At 31.1% G+C, this 20,672-nt stretch overlaps 1 protein-coding gene across 1 annotated transcript in view; it reads right to left on the bottom strand.

Annotated features, from left to right (window-relative positions):
• Window positions 1-20,672, bottom strand: part of LOC129743239 (potassium voltage-gated channel subfamily KQT member 1-like) — a 207,650-nt gene that overhangs the window by 14,974 nt on the left and 172,004 nt on the right. Inside the window, exons 8-9 of the mRNA XM_055735216.1 lie at window positions 17,498-17,589; window positions 17,172-17,266 (exon numbers count right to left, since the gene is read on the bottom strand). Of these exons, the coding sequence (XP_055591191.1) occupies window positions 17,172-17,266; window positions 17,498-17,589 (187 nt within the window). The remainder of the gene's footprint in view (window positions 1-17,171; window positions 17,267-17,497; window positions 17,590-20,672) is intronic.

The following is a 20,672-nucleotide window of genomic DNA, read 5'->3' as shown; positions in this document are numbered from 1 at the left end:
GAAGTTTGAGAGTGAAAGCTTATCCTTGGCCTAAAGTAAGAAATTTTTTTCGATAATGTGAACTTCGATTCCAAAATAGTTTAGAAAGGGAATTAGGTTATAAAATTTGGTGGCTCCAGAGAAAACTCTTAGCTTGGCTAAGCTTGCTTGACTATTTCGACTACATTAAACTGCTGCATCTGCAATACATAAAATAAGTTTCGAAATTTAAGCTTTAACAGTTTTAAAATATTACGATTGCCAGAGTGGTTCAAGAAAAATCGCTGCAAAACGCCTTATTATTTGGTGGCTCCAGAGAATTGTCTCATTTTAACAATTAAACAAATATTTACTAACATGTTCAGATTTCATAACATCTAACAATCTAACAGATTGGAAGTAAAATTTGCTGATACGGTTGAAATAAATGGTTTCAGAAAATTTATTTGAATTCTCTCTGGAGCCACCATTTCATTTTTTTCTTTTTAGGAGATCTAAGGCTTAGAGAACGATTTGGGGTACATCATATGTCAGCTCCATATTATCGTGTGAAGGCTGTCATTTGATATTCCTTTTCACAAATTCAACATGATGTCTGCAAGAACGTTTTTTTTTATTTTTATAGTTTTCCGTCTTACGGCATAACTTGATGAATATGATTCTTAAAATTCACTCAGTCTATGGCAACCGTTCTCCCATTTCTCGGACATCTCACATTCGCTAAAACGTTTTTTTTTTCTAATTATGGCTCGAGATTCAGAACCCTTTCAAAAGGTGGCTCAATGAAAAATGCATAGTTTTGAAACTTTTTTTAGAGCTCCACGTGTGCAAGCTACAGTATCGTACATAAATGTATGGGGATTATATTTGCCTTATGAATATTAATAATGTTAGCATTTCAACTATCGTACTGTTTACCACATAAACTTTCACATTATTGCTATTAAAAATTGACGTTTTTAATTTTTTCGCATTAACATTAATATTTAATTTTTTCTTTGGATTTCCGAATTTAAACATGATTTTCTCATTTGTCCAGGCAAAGCATTTTGATTTAAAGCCAGAATGTAACATTTTATTTCAGATCTGCAATGAAAACCTCAAATTCAAACTTAAAACTAGGGTTTAAAATTATTTTTGTGAAATTACTGCAAAAATTAAATTTGTGTCCAGTGGTTATGTTTACAAAAATAGGAATCAGAAATTCAAGTTCCTGTGATAATTTATATTTAAGTTGAAAAAGTTGAAATCCAGATTATATTAAATGAGTTTAAATTTTGGTAGACTCAAATAGAAAAGAGAGCTGGCTTTCTAATTAGATTCAAGCCTCTCAGGAACATTGACAAATAAAATTGAACTTCAGGGTCAAGAATTTAGATTCAAACATCAGATTCAAATAATGGATTAAATTCAAGTATTGAATTTCAATACAATACATTGAAATGGGAAAACCAGCGGAGTAAAAGGCCATTCCACTATTTTTCAAAAAAACGCCATCTTATGGCTACGAATGATATTTTTTATAACTTTTATTGCTACATACAAGCTTCTCTATCATTTTATTTCAGACTGTTATTTCTTCATGGTAAGGATAGAAAAAATTAAATAAGAAATAGGATTTAAAATTTATTTAGTCTTAAAATTTTTGATATGAAGTCAATTTCAAAAACATTGTTAGATGGAGCTAATTTTCCAAAGGACTAAGAATCAATGAAATTTGAAGTGAAATTAATCTTTCTGGCATTTTGGCTTTCAAAGTTATTTTCCGTCTTCGTACATCATCGTATTAGGATTTTTTTGACTTTATGTCTTCCTTTTTGACTTTCTTACTCTCTCTGTCTCTCTGACCTACACATTTTCTCAATTTCTGACTGTTTCAGTTTCCGAATTTTCGACCTTTTAATTTTCTGACATTGTAATTGTGTGTCTTTTTGACTTTGTGAATCGTTGATTTTTTGATTTTCTGTCTTTCTAGCTTTCTAATTTTACGTCTTTCTGACTTTTGGACTTTTTCCGCTTTGTTACTTTGTTACATTCTGATTTTATGGTTTTGTGACCGTTATACTTTCTAAATGAGTATTAAACATTCAGAATTTCTGAATTTCTGACTTCCAGACTGTCTGAATTTGTGCTTTTCTTACTTTATCAATTTTTGTGTTTTTAACTTTCTGACTATCTGACTCTTTGAAATTCTAACTTTCCGAATTTCTGAGTTTTTTATCTTGTGACTTCATACATTCTGATTTTTTGACTTTCTTATTTTTGACTTTCAGATTTTGTGACTTTAGACATTCTAACTTTTTCATTTTTTACTTTCAAAATAGCTGATTTTTATACTCTTTGACTTTCTGACTTTCTGACTTTAGATTTTGTGACCATCATACTACAAACTTTCGACTTAATAAATTTTAGATTTTCTGATTTTCTGAATTTCAAAACTTCTGACTTTCTGAAATGCTGACTTACTGAGTTTCTGACTTTAAAATTGTTTTGACTTTTATACTCTTAGAATTTCTAAATTTCTGACTCTCCGACTTTCTGTCCTTCTGACTTTCTGATTGTTTTAATTTTTGACTTTTTAGCTTTTTGACGTTTTAACTTTCTGACTTTTTGATTTTCAGACTTTTTGATATTTGAATTTTTGAATTTCTGACTTTTTGGCTTTTCGACTTTTTGACTTTCTTACTTTCTAACTTTTTGACTTTCTGACTTTCTGACTTTCTGACTTTCTGACTTTTTGATTTTTTGAGTTTCTGACTTTCTGACTTTTCTGATTTTATGATTTTCTGATTTTGTGAATTTCTAAATTTCTGACTTTTTGACTTATGACTTTCTGAATGACTTTCTAACTTTCTGACGGTTTGATTTTCAGACTTTCTGACTTTCTCACTTTCTAAACTTTTGATTCTCTGACTTTTTGACTTTCTGAATCTTCGACTTTTTGACTTTCTGATTTTTGACTTTCTGACTTTCTAATTTTCTGACTTTTTGACTTTCTGATTTTCAGACTTTCTAACTTCCTAACTTTCTGACTTTCTGACTTTCAGACTTTCCGACTTTTTGACTTTCTGACTTTCTGACTTTTTGACTTTTTGGCTTTCAGACTTTCTGACTTTCTGACTTTCTGAATTTCTGACTTTCTTACTTTCTGCTTTTTCGACTTTCTGAATTTCTACCTTTCTGACTTTCTGACTTTCTAACTTTCTGACTTTCTGAATTTTTGACTTTCTGACTTCCTGACTTTATGACTTTCTGACTTTCTGAATTTTTGACTTTCTGACTTTCTGTCTTTTAGATTTTCTGACTTTCTTACTTTCTGACTTTCTGACTTTCTTAATTTCTGACTTTATGACTTTCTGATTTTTTAACTTTCTGACTTTGTGGCTTTCTGACTTTTAAGTATTTTGACTTGCTGATATTTTGAATTTTTAAATTTCTGACTTTTTTTACTTGCTGACTTTCTGACTTTCTTTTGGACTTTCTTACTTTATGATTTTATGACGTTCTGACTGTTTTACTTTTTGACTTTCTGACTTTCTGACTTTCTGACTTTCTGACTTTCTAAGTCTCGACTCTCTGACTTTCTGACTTTCTGACTTTCCGACTTTCTGACTTTCTGACTTTTTGAATTTCTGACTTTTAACCTTTCTGATTTTCTGATTTTTGGACTTTCTAACTTTCTGATTTTTTTCTTTTTGACTCTCTGACTTTCTGAATTTCTGTTTTTATGACTTTCTAACGTTTTAATTTTTCGAATTTCTGACTTTTTGACTTCAGATATTTTTACCTTCATGCTTTCGACTCTCTGACTTAATTAAATTTTGATTTTCAGATTTTCGGAAATCACTAACTAACTAACTGAATTTCTAACTTACAATTTTTTTTTCTTCATACTCTTTGACTGATTTTCTGATTCTCCTACTTTAAGATTCTCTGCTCTCTGAATTTCTTTAAAACTTTCTGACCTTTTGAATGTCTTTATGACTTTCTGACTTCTTGATTGTCTGGCTTACTCGCTTTTTGGATTTTTGACTTTCTGACGGTTTGATTTTCAGACTTTCTGACTTTTTGAAATTCTGATTCCTTGACTTTCTGATTTTTTGACTTTAAGACTTTCTGGTTTTTAAAATTTTTGAGTTTCTGACTTTATTAATTTTCTATTAGCTAATCAGAGAATGTTCTGACTTCATTATTTTCAATTTTTTTGTATTTTGACTATTTGACTCTTTGACTATCTGACTTTTATATGTTTGACTTGCTGACTTCCTGACATTCTGACTTTCTATCTTTCTTGAAATTTGACCTTAACTTTTCTGGCTTCCTGAGTTTAGAATTCTTTCTACTTTTGATTTTTAAAACATTTGTAATCGATTTTCTGACCTACTAAATATATTGCTTGTCTGACTTTATGCGTTTCTGCATATCAAAATTTTTGAAGTTCTTTTTATACGTATGAATTACTAACTTTGTTTGATTTGTTTGATATTCTTACATGCTGATTGTCTGACATTTTGAAATATTGAATTTATGAATTTCTGTCTTTTTTATTTTTCTGACTCCTTGGAGTTGTAAATGCTTAACTTTATCATGTTGTTGACGTTATGACTTTGTCATTTTGTTAACTTTTTGCATTGTTTATTAGGGTGGCAGCCAAATAGATCATGTCGAATTTTGAAAACCGACCATATACATTTTGTTGAATAGCCCGAAAAACCAAGCTGGGCAAAATTTCAGTTCAATTGCACTTGATTTAGGGATGCCTCAAAGCGCTCAAAGTTTCGGGTTTTCGATCTTCAAAAATAACCAAAAGGGTGACCAAGGGAAATAAAAAAAATTAAATTTTAATTATAATATTAAATGAAAACTGCATAAAACTTCAATATCTGGTGTTAACTAAGAAAAAAAAATTGTTGTTAAAAATTGACTTTAAAATTTGAAAAATCACCAAAGGAAACTCAGAAAATCAGAATTTTTTAGAAGACAGAATATCCGAATTGAATATTGATAAACATGCATAAGAAAGTTTTGAGAAAATGGTGGGTCATTCTGGTTTATGTTGAAAAGTTTTCCTCGCAAAAATGCCCTTTCGCTCTTTTCAACATCTGTAAATTTTCTCCTTACTTTTCTATTCATCTTTGTCAATTTTTAATTATGATATTCTTTGCTAAGAATATACATTTTCACCGATATGCCGAAAATAAATTTACAAAAAAGAAAAACGTCTGCAAAAAAAGTCCCAGAAATCCGATTTTTAGCCAATAAATATTTTTTGAAAAAACACCAAATTTTCACGTTTTATAAATTTTTTGACTCATTTGGCATCAAAATAAATATTTCGATTTTACGATTTCTTTTGGACCCCCCCCCCTTTAGGTGATTTTTCAAATTTTTAATTCGATTTTTGATAAAAATCGAATTTACAAAAAATTTTGAAGTTGAATGCATTTTCAAGTCAGTAAATCAGAATATCAAACAGATATAGAAAATAAGTAACTCATCATTAGTTTCAAAAGAAATTCAAAAGATTTGATAGGCAGAAAGGCAGAAAGTCAGAAAAGCCAGAAATTCAGAATGTCAGAAAATCAAATTCAGAAATTTATAAACTCAGGAAACCACAAAGTGCAAAAGTCACAATCAATAAGTTCTAAACTCAAGTAGTCAGGAAAATTTAGGTAAAATACTAAAACAGACAGAAAGTACGAATGTCAGGAAGTCAAAGAGGCTAAAAATTGAAAATTCTATTTTTTTTAAATTTCCTTTGGTTTATCTTTTGGTGATTTTTGAGAGTAAAAAAAACGAAGCTCCCCTAAATTAATTCCGATGGAGTTGAAATTTTGCACAGTTCAGTTTCTTTACCCAATCTACTAAATTTATATGGTCGATTATAAACTCGATCATAATTATTTTTTTTGATAACTCCATTGCCACCCTATTGTGTATATTCTGTGTTAGACCTATCTGATTTCAATACTTTCTTACGTTCTACAATCTCGTCCTTTCCGACATGAGGTTTTTCTGTTTTTCGTAATTTTGACTTTCAGGTTGTCAAACTTTATGAATTTCCTACTTTCTGGCATTGACGACTTTTTGATTTTTAAAATTTTTGACTTTCTGATTTTTTTTCGTTGTTAGGTGCCCTCTGTAGTTTTGATCTTTTGAGTTTCTGTCGTTCTGGTTCTCTTACTTCCTGAAAAATATCAGTGTATCATACATGTATGACTGTAATTTTGTTACTTGCGGTTCACGGGTAACAAAGAAAAGTTGTTTCCGAATTTTTAACACTCCTTTATTCGTTCGAAGTTTGGCGAGTTTTAAAAACCTACGATAGAAACATAGCTTTGATGAAAAGAACTAAATTCAATGTTTCAATCTCACGTTTAGTAACTTCTCCTATTCGCTTCCTGCTGTCTCGATTCGTATCTGCTGTAGCTGCCTTCCGCTAGCCACCTTTAACATTAATTATGCTGGATTAAGTAACTTTTTTTTTAACATTTCTCAATGACATTCTCACCTCTACTCATCAGGTTCAACAACTTAATTAGGTGTCTTCTTAACAAGCGCGTATCCGCAGTATTGCCCTAAATTATGAGGTTCCAAATTACTCGAAGCGCACTTATTAGAATACTATTAATACTCCTACCTTTGCTCAAGCGACCTCACTTCACTTCGCACTACTGCATTAAGTTCGCACTTTGAGCCTAAGCTCGTACTTTTAGAATGAATCTTCACAAAAACTAGATTCTTCTGCTTCACAACTTCACACCTAACGCGAATTTATTGTTGTTTTGTTATTCGACTTTCCCGCCGAATAACCGCTTTCCTTTCTCTCGCTCTTTTTTCCTGTTCAAAACCGTCATCAACTTGAGTGCGTTCAGTGCTGCCCATTCAGTAGCTCCGTTAAATAACAATGACTTTATGACTATTTAAGTTTTTGACTTACTGACTTTCTACTTTATGATTATTTTATTGTAAACTTCGATGTTTGAGACGGACTGCCAAATTGCATCAATAATTTTATAATTATTGTCAATTTTTTTGTGCTTCCTTTTTCAAGCTTAAAATTTAAATCTCTAAAATATAATTAGAACTTTGAAAATATTAGCTTTTGATTATGAATTTTCAATGTTTGAATTCGTTTGTTTTTTTAAGTTTTACTGTTCAACATCTATTTCGATTGAACTTGCAGGCTTTAATAAATTAAGAGCCATATTTTGTTTAATAAATCAACATATTTCAATTGACCTCTTGCCTCTTTTCACTTTCTGTAGCTGAACAACCGTAATTTTTATTTCGATAAAAAACTCGCCCCTTGGTTCCCCCTGACATCGATACTCCTGACCCAGTACCGATGATTTCTACATTTTACTCCCAACTCGACTGATATCCTTTCCAGGAAAGAAGATATTCCAGACAAATATGTTTGTTTTATCTTCAAGTTTTACCTGCACCAACAAAAGCAGAAACCCGATCAGAAGTGGATTTCCAAATGGGAATTTGATAAGATACTGACTGGGTTTTGTGGGTTGTGGTTAAATGATGCTGTCGAAATATTTTTATAATTTAAAATTTAAATAACTGTGAATCAGCGATTGAATCCACTCAACTAAAACGATATTAGAAATAATTATGCCTTACAAAATTTTAAAATTTCCATGACATTTTAGTACAACTGTCTGATCGAGAAAACACAAAAAGAAAAAAAATAAACAACAGTACGAAAACTCGCTCCTGGGCACTCCGGAAAATGTGGCTCCAAAAACTTCGGATATCGAAAATCGGGTAAAACATTCCATTTTTCCTAGTGTTTTCCAATTTATCCTTCCCGGTAAACCTTAAAGCAGCCATCCCCTTAAAATATGCAGAACGCTCAAACGAGCTTTGTGAAAATATTCGCAGAAATAGCAGCAGAAGCCGGGGTCTCCGTTGTTCTTCCCTGTCCATTCAAGGAACGAACCAGTATCGGCAAACCGAAAGATATGGAACGGGAAGAGACTGATACTGATACGGAATTATAGAAAGGATGTTTATGGCGCTTTGCGGGAGGCTCTTAGATCTACCAATTGATCGGAATGTTTTTCCGAGAATTCAAAAGCATTCCTCCCTCGAGGAAAGTAGAAAGGTGGAGGTGGCTCGGCAAAGATGCAAATAAATTCAAAGCAGCAAAGGAACGAAACCGTTTCCGTTCTTCGTTAGCGTCATTGCATTCTGTGTATATACCTTCACATAATACTTGCTACAGAACCCTATAGGTATCAGAAAGAACTTTCTTCGCCTTTTGAAAACCTTCCGAAGAAAACTGTAGAAGAGAAGCCCAAATAAGACATTTTTGGCAGATCAACCCGGCCCGATAAGTCAAGCGACACATTCCACTTTGCATATTTTAACATTAATTTCTCTATGGTCAAAATATGGCGACCGACTCCGGCCGGAGTCCGATTTCGAGTTCCCTCTCACTTTTTCGGTCAGGGGCAACCGAAAATCTGGCAAATGAAAATGAATTTCCACAGAATGGCTGCTGATATGCAAATTTCGTTCGTTCCAAATTGAAACAACGTGAACGTGTGAAGCTTTTTGTTTGGAATGCAATCGGGCCGAACGATCGTGGGGGTTTAAAAAATGAAAAACTAATGTGAATGACACTATCTGAAATTATTTTTAATGAACCGTTGAAATTTTGGTCGGATAAATTTTGAATCTATCGATATTTAAATATTGAGATTGCAAAATTTTAGTAGAAGTCATCCAAATTATAAGTTCACTATATGTTACTTCAAAATTCACATTTCCGGTGTTCAAAACAGCATTCATAATTTCGTCTACTCCTTTTTCAATCAAGAATTTTCAACATAATATTTCAAAGTTTTACAAACAGATTGAATAAACTAGTCCGAATTCCGAATAATTGAAATTTAAAACCCCGCTTCACCGTTAGTGTTCGGACTGTCAAAAATCGATTAAATTTTATTTCTCTACACGTGATACCGATCTAAATTGCCAGATCCAACCACAGCCAGTCAAAGGGCGGGTTGCGTGTGCATTGCCTTCCGTGATGGTTCGTAAAATTCGTGACAAGGATAATTTTATCATTCGTAAACACAAACCAAACAATGGCCAAGCTTCATTTGAGCTTCATTTGCCCTTTTTTTTTTTTTTTTAAACGAAAGGCATGTCTATCTTTTTCTGTTTGGAATTCCAGAACATTAAATTTATACCTATTCAAATTTCATATTTTTTCAACTCAACCCACAGGAACATGTACCTACTTGGATTTTCATTTTATTGGGTTAGTTTTTGCGTGTTGTTTACTTTTTAAGAAAATTTTTGCACATGCTACTATACAGTTACACGATTTGCGTGTTGAGTAAACGCGAAGGAAAACTTAAAATAAGTTTCCCCATGGCTAAGTTTGGCTGTATATTAGAGTGAAAATAAGTTGTTCTTTTGCCGTAATTGGGCTTGACAGCATTAAATTGAAAGGGAGTTATGCTTCAAGGGTGTGTACGAAAGTTTGCATATTTTATTGAATGTGATTTTTCTTAGTGCTGATGTGATAATATTAAGAATCATTTTTTTCCACTTCCTATTCGAATATTCTTTAATGTACACATGGATTTGACCAGAATTCCTGGATATTGCTGGGTTTTCAATTGAAGAGTTTTAATACAAATGCTCGAAATTGGCCATTTACAAAAATAAAATTCTTCGTATGTATGTATGTATGTATGTATGGTTCCCCCATCGGTAGCAAGGTCCTGCCTATGGCTGTGTGGTTTGGCCTTCGAATTTCTTCTAGGGCTTCCACGGTCCAATGGTTCGTCGAAGGAAGGCATCCAACCCTCAGAAACCTACAATGGCCGGCTACCCGTGCCGCTTGCAATTATCTCTTTGGGCTATCCCCAGATGCATTCCTTCTAGAAATGTTTTGCATCTGGAAATGCAAGGAATAATGTTGTATAGTAAATATTTAGTAACATAACAAAATTTAATAATATAATATTATACATAATACGCTTATAAGAATGGATCAAATGAAAAACCATAAAAAATATAATTATTATTATTTTAAAAAGGATACAGCACATAATTTATCATCTCTTCAGCCTCTAGTAAGTCAGCGAAGAAACATGATAACAATGATATAATGGATAACACCTGCTTATTCATTATGTATGTATGTATGAATATAGGGGTCTCCCATCGGCAGCAAGGTCCTGCCATGTCTGTGTGGCTTCCACGTCCAATGATTCGTCGAGGGAAGGCATCCCACTCTCAAAAACCCACGACGTTTGGCTACCACTCCGCTTGCAAAGGTTTCGTCAAGTCATCCCCAGGTGCATTCCCTCTAAAACTTTAAATAAAAAACAAGAAATATCCCTAACCCTAAATATGTGGCCGTAACGAAAATTACTTTATGTAAGACAGTTAATAATACAATAATATCGTTAGGTATATGTAAATAGTCTAAAAAAATAATCATTTAATTTTATTATTTTTTAATAAAAGTATACGGATCTGAAAGGATATGAATTTACGCGCGAATAAATGAATTAAATTGTTCAGTAATGAAAAGATCAACCGATCGTTACCATTGTGTCATGTGAAATAAAAATATGTTTTGTAAATACACGTTTGGCGAAATTTTATCCAGTTATAAACTTTGCTTGTCTCACGTGTTGGTAAACTATAATAAAAATATCAAAGCTGAAGATTTTCAATTTTCTGAAACTTCGCATTCATTATTAATTTATATCCTTCTCCATTAATCCTAAAAAAATAAAATTCTCCGTGTACAAAAATTGGAATCTTTAATTTGAAATATTTACATGAACATGTTGTCATTTGAATCAAAACCTCTTTAATTTACCTGGAAAAGAATATTGGATATCGATTTTCCAAAAGGGCGTATGTTCCAAATGTGAACAAATCGAATTAACTGCTGGGTGAAATACTATGGACGAAGACCTATATTTCTAATGTACTCGCTTGTCAGATGGATGATTTGCGTTCGAGATATTAACCCCCCCCCCCCCCCCCTTCAAAAATATCCTAGAGATTAAAAAAAGCCGATGGTATTTTTATGACTAAATTTTAATGTATGTGTGAGCTATCGAACAAAGTATGCGGAAAAATTAAAAAAAAAAATTTTTTTTCAAAGTAGTTTTCGGAAAATTGCTGTTATTTCTTAGATTTGCAAATTCTAACAAATTGTTTGATTTTAATTAATCACAAACACCTTACTGCACCTTATAAACAAGGTTTGGAATAAAGAATTAAAAAAAAAATTCATCTGTGATGGGCCATAACTTTTAAAACAAACTTTTAAAATACTCAAAATAACCACTACAAACCTGTTCAGTTGTGTTATTCGAATAAAAATGTGATTTTTTCTTTGAGTCAATAACTGCTATTCTCATTTAAATATTCTTGCTGGGAGCTTATGAAGATGTAAAACTTTAAGCGCAATTTTATCGTAACAGCGATGTTGGTGCATTCGCCCTTTACTCAAAACGATACCGCTAATTTGTCATCTAGGTACTTATAATTTCACAGACATTTGCTTATTACCACTTTGCAATTTTTGTTTTTACAAACTTTCAGGGAAATTATTTTTATTACCTTTTGGATTGTAAAAAAAATATAATTAAACAATTCTAAGTGCAACTTAACTGCTTAACTTAAATTTTAATCTACACAACACTTTCTTGGAAGTAAAATTATAACGGATGGACTTTTTGTCGTAATTTTCTTCACAAAGGCCTTGGAAACATTTTCTTCTCTTTTTTATCTATACATATATATTAGAGATATACCCAGGGGCGGTCCTAGAGCTAGACTCTTGGGGGAGGGAGTGCTTTTTCAAATTTTCGAAAATTAGTCAATATAAAGAAACGTTAATATCTGGTAAAAAAACTATCATTTTTTGAGAGCGAAATAAGAGGGAGGGGTGACAGGGCGGGAGGGGGTTCAACTCCTGATAAGTTTACAATATAAGCTGCATACTGCTCCTCCTCCGTCTCTTGAATTTAACTGAACAAATCAGATGTATTTCGAAAAATAGGAAAAAATGAATGCCTTGCTTAAAATGTCCAAATTTGAGTCCAACTACCGCAAGATGAAATGAAGGGAATAGATATAGACCACGAAATTGATGATGATCACATGAGAGACAAATTCCATTCATTCCGATAGACATCGACACTCGACCAGTATAACTTTCATACGCCAGGTTATCTCCTGTAGTAGAATGTTAATACATGGGCCCCGGAGAGGCGCAAGATGTGGGTTCAAGTCCTACCGGGAGACAAGGCGAATTTTTTCACATGTTGTTCAACGTCAATTTTCATCTTGTCTATAGTCCCTGAAATTTCAACTTACACAGTTGGATTCATTTCTCTACAAAAAAAAGTTTCGCTGACTGAATGTTTGAGTCAAGACCCATCTCTGTGTCGCAGTTTAAAAATTCTAATTTTTATTTTTAAATTTCTTAATATAAAATTAATTAATTAATGAAAATAAGATTATCAAAATCAGTTTCTGAAGTGTAAAGCTTTTGGAACATAGTTTTAATTGATTTGCTCTTTAATTTGAAGTTATCACACAAAATTTTAAATTTTAATTGTAATGAATCGAATGAAATAGTTACAAATAGGCAAATAATAAATAATAAAGAAAGTGAAAATCTTTTTTTTTCTTCATGTAGGTACCTCCACATAATTCTAAATTTTTTTAAATGATTTTGAATTATAATCAAAATCTTGAAATGAAGGGGTTAGTTTTGATAATTCATACTGTTCTTTAGTGAAGAGTCTCAATCAATTACAATTAAAATAGTCAAACTTTGAGATTCAGAAGATCAAACCTTAAACTGGATTTAAACATAAAATAAGAATATTATTTTTTGGGCGTAAGCAGTATGGGCGTAATAATTGGTGTAGCCCGTGAAATCCAGCAGTGGTTGTCAAAAATCCCTATTGGATTAGAATGTTAAGCTCGATAGATAGCCTTTTTGCTGAAAACATAGTCTACTGGTAACGGGATAGTTTTAATTCACAAGGGAAAAAAATTAAAAGGTAGGCAAACTGATTTTGGAAGATTTTTGTGTCCTTAACTCGAATTTTTGTCAGATTATTTTCTATCAACTCTGGTTTTACTGCGTTAAGTTTTTTTTAAAACTAATCAGCTTAGAGTTCAATCGATTAATGATGACTGATGAGATATGACAGATTCAAACAGACAGATGACAGATATGACAGATGACAAATTCCACAAAATGACAAATCCCTGTAAAAAAAATCCATACAGATTTCGTCAAAATAATAGATAATTCCGAAGATACAACGATTTGAAAAAAATAAATTTGACTTTTCTTTAAATGACTAGATAACATTATATTTAACTATTGCTAACAACACGAATGGAAGATTTGTAACGTTAAGTATTTGATACTGAAATTTTTTATCTATTTCACAACTTTGGTGAAGGCTGAAAAGCATTTTTACTTGTGCAAATATCCAAGGTTGATTTTAGTTCAAAATGTTTAAAAATTCTCGTATTTTACAAAATGGGAAACCACACTTTCATATACAATTTTTTCGTCCAGAAATTACGGTAAATCACTCATAATCTACATTAAAATTGATAATTAAGTTAAAATCTTTTTCGAAACCTTTTTCATATTTTACACTTTTGCTAAAAAGTGCACAAATTTTATCTTGTTTTTTTTTTTTCTAAAAGTTACGCCGGAAACAAGAGCTGATAGGAAAAAAAAAAATACAAATTTGCATTCAGCGCCCTTAAATAAGTCGAAATAAGTTTTCAAATTCTTTGCCTCCTGGAAAATGAACTTTGTTTCCTTTCGTTGTAATTTTGAATAAAGATTCTGAGTTCTGGGCATAAATTTAAATCTCCATCACAAAAAAAAACCAATTCCTTCATATTGAAACAGCTTTTATAAATACTTTTTATTTCTTTTTGGCTCTAATAACTCATAGAAAACGTAAAAGTTTTAACACAAAATCTCTTATTTTGATACATTGATGCTGGAATTTCTCGTGTTTTAACGCATAAATCTGAGTTAAGCAATCTTGATTAGATTTTTTTAGAAATTGAACTCTTATGATGAACATTTCATATTCGATGGTCATCCATAACATGTTTGTTTAATGTGATAGATTTCAGAAAAAAATAAATCGGATCCAAAATTTTATTTTTTGTCTTTCATGATATAGGTTTAAGTTGCCAGAATTTTTTCAGCAAGTACCCGGGCCGGACAATCCGGGCTATTTTTATCTAAAAACCTGGCATAATCCGGGCAATATCCGGGAGAATTTGGTCGAAATCCAGGAATTACTTAACACAAAGCAGTTTTTAAATCGTATTTTACGATTTCAAAAAAACTTCTTATGGTTCATTTTATTAAACTTGTTCAAAAATTTTGTTTTAGAAGCATAAATAAAAAAAAATTACAACAAATTTGTTTTGTTTGTTTTGGTAACTAATGTGAAAAAATCCGAACAAAATCCGGGCTTTCTAACTGAACTCTGGGCAACTGGGCCGGGCCGGACTTTTGTCAAATTTTGTGTTAAATATCAGGACAAACTCGGATAAAACCGGGCAATCTGCTAATCTTAATATAGGTTAGGGGGTAAGGGGAGGGGGGGGTTTGGGGGCGGTGTGACCACACAATTCAAATAATTTTTGGAAACTAATAATTTGATAATGAAATTTGTCGTTTTCAAGACCAGCAATGGTTTCTATAATACTTTCAAACGCCTCTAAATTAAAGGAGGGGGGGGGGGGAGGGCGGGCTGGGGATGGGGTTGTTATACAAAATTAATAAACTTATTGCACAATTCGAACAATTTCCGTGAACTACTAAACCTGTGTAGTTGTTTTTAAAACGGGAATGGTTTCTATTATTTTTCAGTTTCAAACCCCTCCGAATCCGAATGCCACGAATGCCACATAAATGGTAAAGTGTCATTAGTAAAAATACATGTTATTAACAAAACCAATGTCTTCATGTTTTCATAAAGTTTGGCACACTTATTGATAATGTGCAAATTTGCCTGAATACAAAAACTCCTCCCGCTTTAAAAATTTTGTTTTCAAATCTAAAGAGATTATTTATTGTATTGAAGATCCTATTATTGTGGCTTTATTTAAGAATCAAGACAATCCTGAAGCTCAGATGCAATGAAAAATATTTCGCCTTTGAATAATGTAGAAATTTAATTTAAATTGAATTTAATTAGAATATTTTCAACAAACTGAATTTGTGCCATGAAAGGGGTAGCAAAACACATCGGTTCAGCTAGTAATTCATAATTTGTGATTCAAACTTCAAAAATTATTTTATGGTTTCATAACCCTGTGCTTTGAATTGTAAGTTCGGAACCTATTTTTCAGATTTTATCATTTACATTTCTGTGTTACCAAATATTAATTATGCAATTTAAATTTTCATTTTTTTCTCAGAGTTCAGAATTGGAATTTAAAATAAATAAAATCATAATTGAAAACTCAGACTTAAGAATTGGTTATTCCAAATTCAAAATTTGTTATTTGAAATGGTAAATTTTGTATTTTCATTTTGGAATTATGAATTTTGTTATATGATTTGTGAATGAAAAACTCACACATTACTATTTGTATTGTGAATTCTAAATCCACAACTAAAAATTCAAAATTCACAATTCTAAATTCAAAACTCAGAAGTTGAATTCAAATTTTTCAGTTTTGAATTAAGTTTCATGAATATGAAATGAACATTTTTTTCCGTACGAATTTTCAATCTTGAACTTTAAATTTTTTTTTAAATCACAGTTTTGAACTCAATATTGAATGGGAAATTGTGGATTTTTAATTCAAAATTCAATATTTCGAGTTCAGTATTGTGAATAATAAAATCCATAAAGTGAAAAAGAAACTCATAATTTCGATGTAATAATTTTGAATCCAGATAAAGTTATTTTGAACAAAAACATTCTATTTATTTTAAAGTTTTGTTCAGAACAGGGATTCAAAGTTGAGACGATATTGGGATTCTGAAATAAAAATATAAATTTAGATGAAATACAAATCGTATCTTAAAAAGTACTAGAGTTTTACCAAATATTCGGCCGGCTGAATATTCGGCGCCGAATACCGCCCAAAAACCTTTATCATCGAAAAGTTGAGCTAAGTATTTGGTGTCGAGGTTTTCCTTTAGTCTGTTATAGGAAGGCAGAATTCGAGAGCACGATCTGTCAATTGAATAGATTTTAATCTATCATTGGTTTTATAGAAAAATGGGCAGTTTTGTTGAAAACTTTGGGAAATTACGATAACAACTTGAAAAATGCACGCATCATATTAGCCGGGCACGAAAACTACGAAATTGTTTTTGGTTTACATTCTTATATTACAAATAAATAACAGTAACATTTGAGAAACAACGCGTATTCAGTAAAATGATAATCATGTTTCCAAAATAAAACTTAAATTTCAGTTTTGGTAATTGGTTCAACTTTGAATGAAATACAATGCAGCAAAACGAAAATTTCAAGGGAGATTTTTTTTTCAGAAATTCCAGGTTAGTGGCGAAAACTTTTAGGTGATCCTAAACTTTGATATATTTTTCAAAACTGCAACACTTATAGAATAACTTCAATACGTCAAAGCTATAAAAATACAATGGATTTCCGTTCGGAGCAGAATCAAGACGCTTGGATGAGTTGCATCTACTCAAGTTTTATATATTCAGAAACTAGAACAAATTTCCTAAATAATGAATCTGAAATCATTAAAATCATGTCATCAGGAGAACGCATGCAAACTCTCGGGTCATATTGACCCGAATGGCAAATGTGTAATTTTTTTTCCTGACATGCTGGTAGGAGCACTTGCGGTGGTCAACGGAAGTTGATTTTTCTACAGATTGTGTATCTCGTGATTTCAGTTATATGTTCCATATTTCACATTTTTCCAATTTTTTTTTCCAAAGAGTTATGAAGATTTGAAAGTAAATTTCTTGGACAGCTGACGGATATCGATCTTTAATGTACATAGATATTGGTATTTTCACATTTTGTCGAGAAAGAAGAGATTAAAAAAAAACCGAGAACCCATCGAATTCTTGAAGTCAAAATCTAAAAAGATTTGTTGAAACTAACATGTAATAGAATATGCCTAAAATTCCAAATGAGTCTTACCTGCTGCCCGTGGTTCCTCCATGTAGAAGACAACATCGCCATCGGATTCGCTCTTGGACAGATGTGAATCTGCTGCCGGCGTCATCGGAGTTCCCAGAGTATTTTCACTTCCTGCTGCACCACCACCCCCACTTGGACCGGGTGTCCCATGGCTTCCTGCTCCTCCTCCTCCGGCACCGGAACAACTATTGCTAGAGGCACCTCCCGCTCCACCACCCCCACTTCCACCCACACCAGAACTACCCGTTCCGGTGGTGGCCGTAGGGGTAGTGCTAATTCCACCGGCATTGCCGCCAACCAGCGTCGAGGAAGTCGTTGCCGTCGCCGAGTTCTTCATCCCGGGGGCGTCCATTCGGTTTCGAGATTTCCGCCGCTTCAGGACCGATGCGCCGCGTCTCGCCACCTGTACCATTAGGGTCTGAACCCGAATGTTTCGACAAGAAATACAACAAACAACAAACATTGATACACATCTAGGGCGGATACGACACACGCATGAACCGGAAGATGCCAGGAAGGAGGAGCAAATGGGGGAAGATGATGAGAGGGAGGGGATCAACAAAGGCGAGCAATGAGCTTTATCCTTTTCGTGTGATGGCGGGCGACGTGGGATGGCTTACTTTACAGGCGGAAGACAAGCAGAGCTAGCATTCAGCAGGTAGGTACAGCTTAGGAAAGATGAAAGAGGAGACACTGAAACAGCAGTCGTGACTCATTTAATGTTTCATATTCAGTAAGGTGTGTCGAATCACAATATTTTTCGAAATTTAAGCTTGTAGCCGAAAAAAAATCTCAAAAATGTCATCAATATCAAAACTATCAAAAATGTCAAAAATGTCAAATATGACAAAAATGTTAAAAATGTCAAAAATGTCTAAAAATGTCAAAAATGTCTAAAAATGTCAAAAATTTCAAAAATGTCAAAAATGTCAAAAATGTCAAAAATGTCAAAAATGTCAAAAATGTCAAAAATGTCAAAAATGTCAAAAATGTCAAAAATGTCAAAAATGTCAAAAATGTCAAAAATGTCAAAAATGTCAAAAATGTCAAAAAAGTCAAAAATGTCAAAAATGTCAAAAATGTCAAAAATGTCAAAAATGTCAAAAATGTCAAAAATGTCAAAAATGTCAAAAATGTCAAAAATGTCAAAAATGTCAAAAATGTCAAAAATGTCAAAAATGTCAAAAATGTCAAAAATGTCAAAAATGTCAAAAATGTCAAAAATGTCAAAAATGTCATCAATATCAAAACTATCAAAAATGTCAAAAATGTCAAAAATGTTTAAAAATGTCAAAAATGTCAAAAATGTCAAAAATGTCAAAAATGTCAAAAATGTCAAAAATGTCAAAAATGTCAAAAATGTTAAAAATGTCAAAAATGTCAAAAATGTCAAAAATGTCAAAAATGTCAAAAATGTCAAAAATGTCAAAAATGTCAAAAATGTCAAAAATGTCAAAAATGTCAAAAATGTCAAAAATGTCAAAAATGTCAAAAATGTCAAAAATGTCAAAAATGTCAAAAATGTCAAAAATGTCAAAAATGTTTAAAAATGTCAAAAATGTCAAAAATGTCAAAAATGTCAAAAATGTCAAAAATGTCAAAAATGTCAAAAATGTCAAAAATGTTAAAAATGTCAAAAATGTCAAAAATGTCAAAAATGTCAAAAATGTCAAAAATGTCAAAAATGTCAAAAATGTCAAAAATGTCAAAAATGTCAAAAATGTCAAAAATGTCAAAAATGTCAAAAATGTCAAAAATGTCAAAAATGTCAAAAATGTCAAAAATGTCAAAAATGTCAAAAATGTCAAAAATGTCAAAAATGTCAAAAATGTCAAAAATGTCAAAAATGTCAAAAATGTCAAAAATGTCAAAAATGTCAAAAATGTCAAAAATGTCAAAAATGTCAAAAATGTCAAACATGTCAAAAATGTCAAAAATGTCAAAAATGTCAAAAATGTCAAAAATTTCAAAAATTTCAAAAATGTCAAAAATGTCAAAAATGTCAAAAATGTCAAAAATGTCAAAAATGTCAAAAATGTCAAAAATGTCAAAAATGTCAAAAATGTCAAAAATGTCAAAAATGTCAAAAATGTCAAAAATGTCAAAAATGTCAAAAATGTCAAAAATGTCAAAAATGTCAAAAATGTCAAAAATGTCAAAAATGTCAAAAATGTCAAAAATGTCAATAATGTCAAAAATGTCAAAAATGTCAATAATGTCAAAAATGTCAAAAATGTCAATAATGTCAAAAATGTCAAAAATGTCAAAAATGTCAAAAATGTCAATAATGTCAAAAATGTCAAAAATGTCAAAAATGTCAAAAATGTCAAAAATGTCAAAAATGTCAAAAATGTCAAAAATGTCAAAAATGTCAAAAATGTCAAAAATGTCAAAAATGTCAAAAATGTCAAAAATGTCAAAAATGTCAAAAATGTCAAAAATGTCAAAAATGTCAAAAATGTCAAAAATGTCAAAAATGTCAAAAATGTCAATAATGTCAAAAATGTCAAAAATGTCAAAAATGTCAAAAATGTCAAAAATGTCAAAAATGTCAAAAATGTCAAAAATGTCAAAAATGTCAAAAATGTCAAAAATGTCAAAAATGTCAAAAATGTCAAAAATGTCAAAAATGTCAAAAATGTCAAAAATGTCAAAAATGTCAAAAATGTCAAAAATGTCAAAAATGTCAATAATGTCAATAATGTCAAAAATGTCAATAATGTCAAAAATGTCAAAAATGTCAAAAATGTCAATAATGTCAAAAATGTCAAAAATGTCAAAAATGTCAAAAATGTCAAAAATGTTAAAAATGTCAAAAATGTCAAAAATGTCAAAAATGTCCAAAATGTCAAAAATGTCAAAAATTTCAAAAATGTCAAAAATGTCAAAAATGTCAAATATGTCAAAAATGTCAAAAATGTCAAAAATATCAAAAATGTCAAAAATGTCAAAAATGTCAAAAATGTCAAAAATGTCAAAAATGTCAAAAATGTCAAAAATGTCAAAAATGTCAAAAATGTCAAAAATGTCAAAAATGTAAAAAATGTCAAAAATATCAAAAATGTCAAAAATGTCAAAAATGTCAAAAATGTCAGAAATGTCAAAAATGTCAAAAATGTCAATGTCAAAAATGTCAAAAATGTCAAAAATGTCAAAAATGTCAAAAATGTCAAAAATGTCAAAAATATCAAAAATGACAAAAATATCAAAAATATCAAAAATGACAAAAATGTCAAAAATGTCAAAAATGTCAAAAATGTCAAAAATGTCAAAAATGTCAAAAATGTCAAAAATGTCAAAAATGTCAAAAATGTCAAAAATGTCAAAAATGTCAAAAATGTCAAAAATGTCAAAAATGTCAAAAATGTCAAAAATGTCAAAAATGTCAAAAATGTCAAAAATGTCAAAAATGTCAAAAATGTCAAAAATGTCAAAAATGTCAAAAATGTCAAAAATGTCAAAAATGTCAAAAATGTCAAAAATGTCAAAAATGTCAAAAAT

The sequence above is a fragment of the Uranotaenia lowii genome, chromosome 2 (genome assembly GCF_029784155.1).
Source record: "Uranotaenia lowii strain MFRU-FL chromosome 2, ASM2978415v1, whole genome shotgun sequence".
Taxonomy (NCBI): domain Eukaryota; kingdom Metazoa; phylum Arthropoda; class Insecta; order Diptera; family Culicidae; genus Uranotaenia; species Uranotaenia lowii.
The sequence above is the reverse complement of the archived record's forward strand: the minus strand, read 5'-3'. Positions and strand labels throughout refer to the sequence as shown.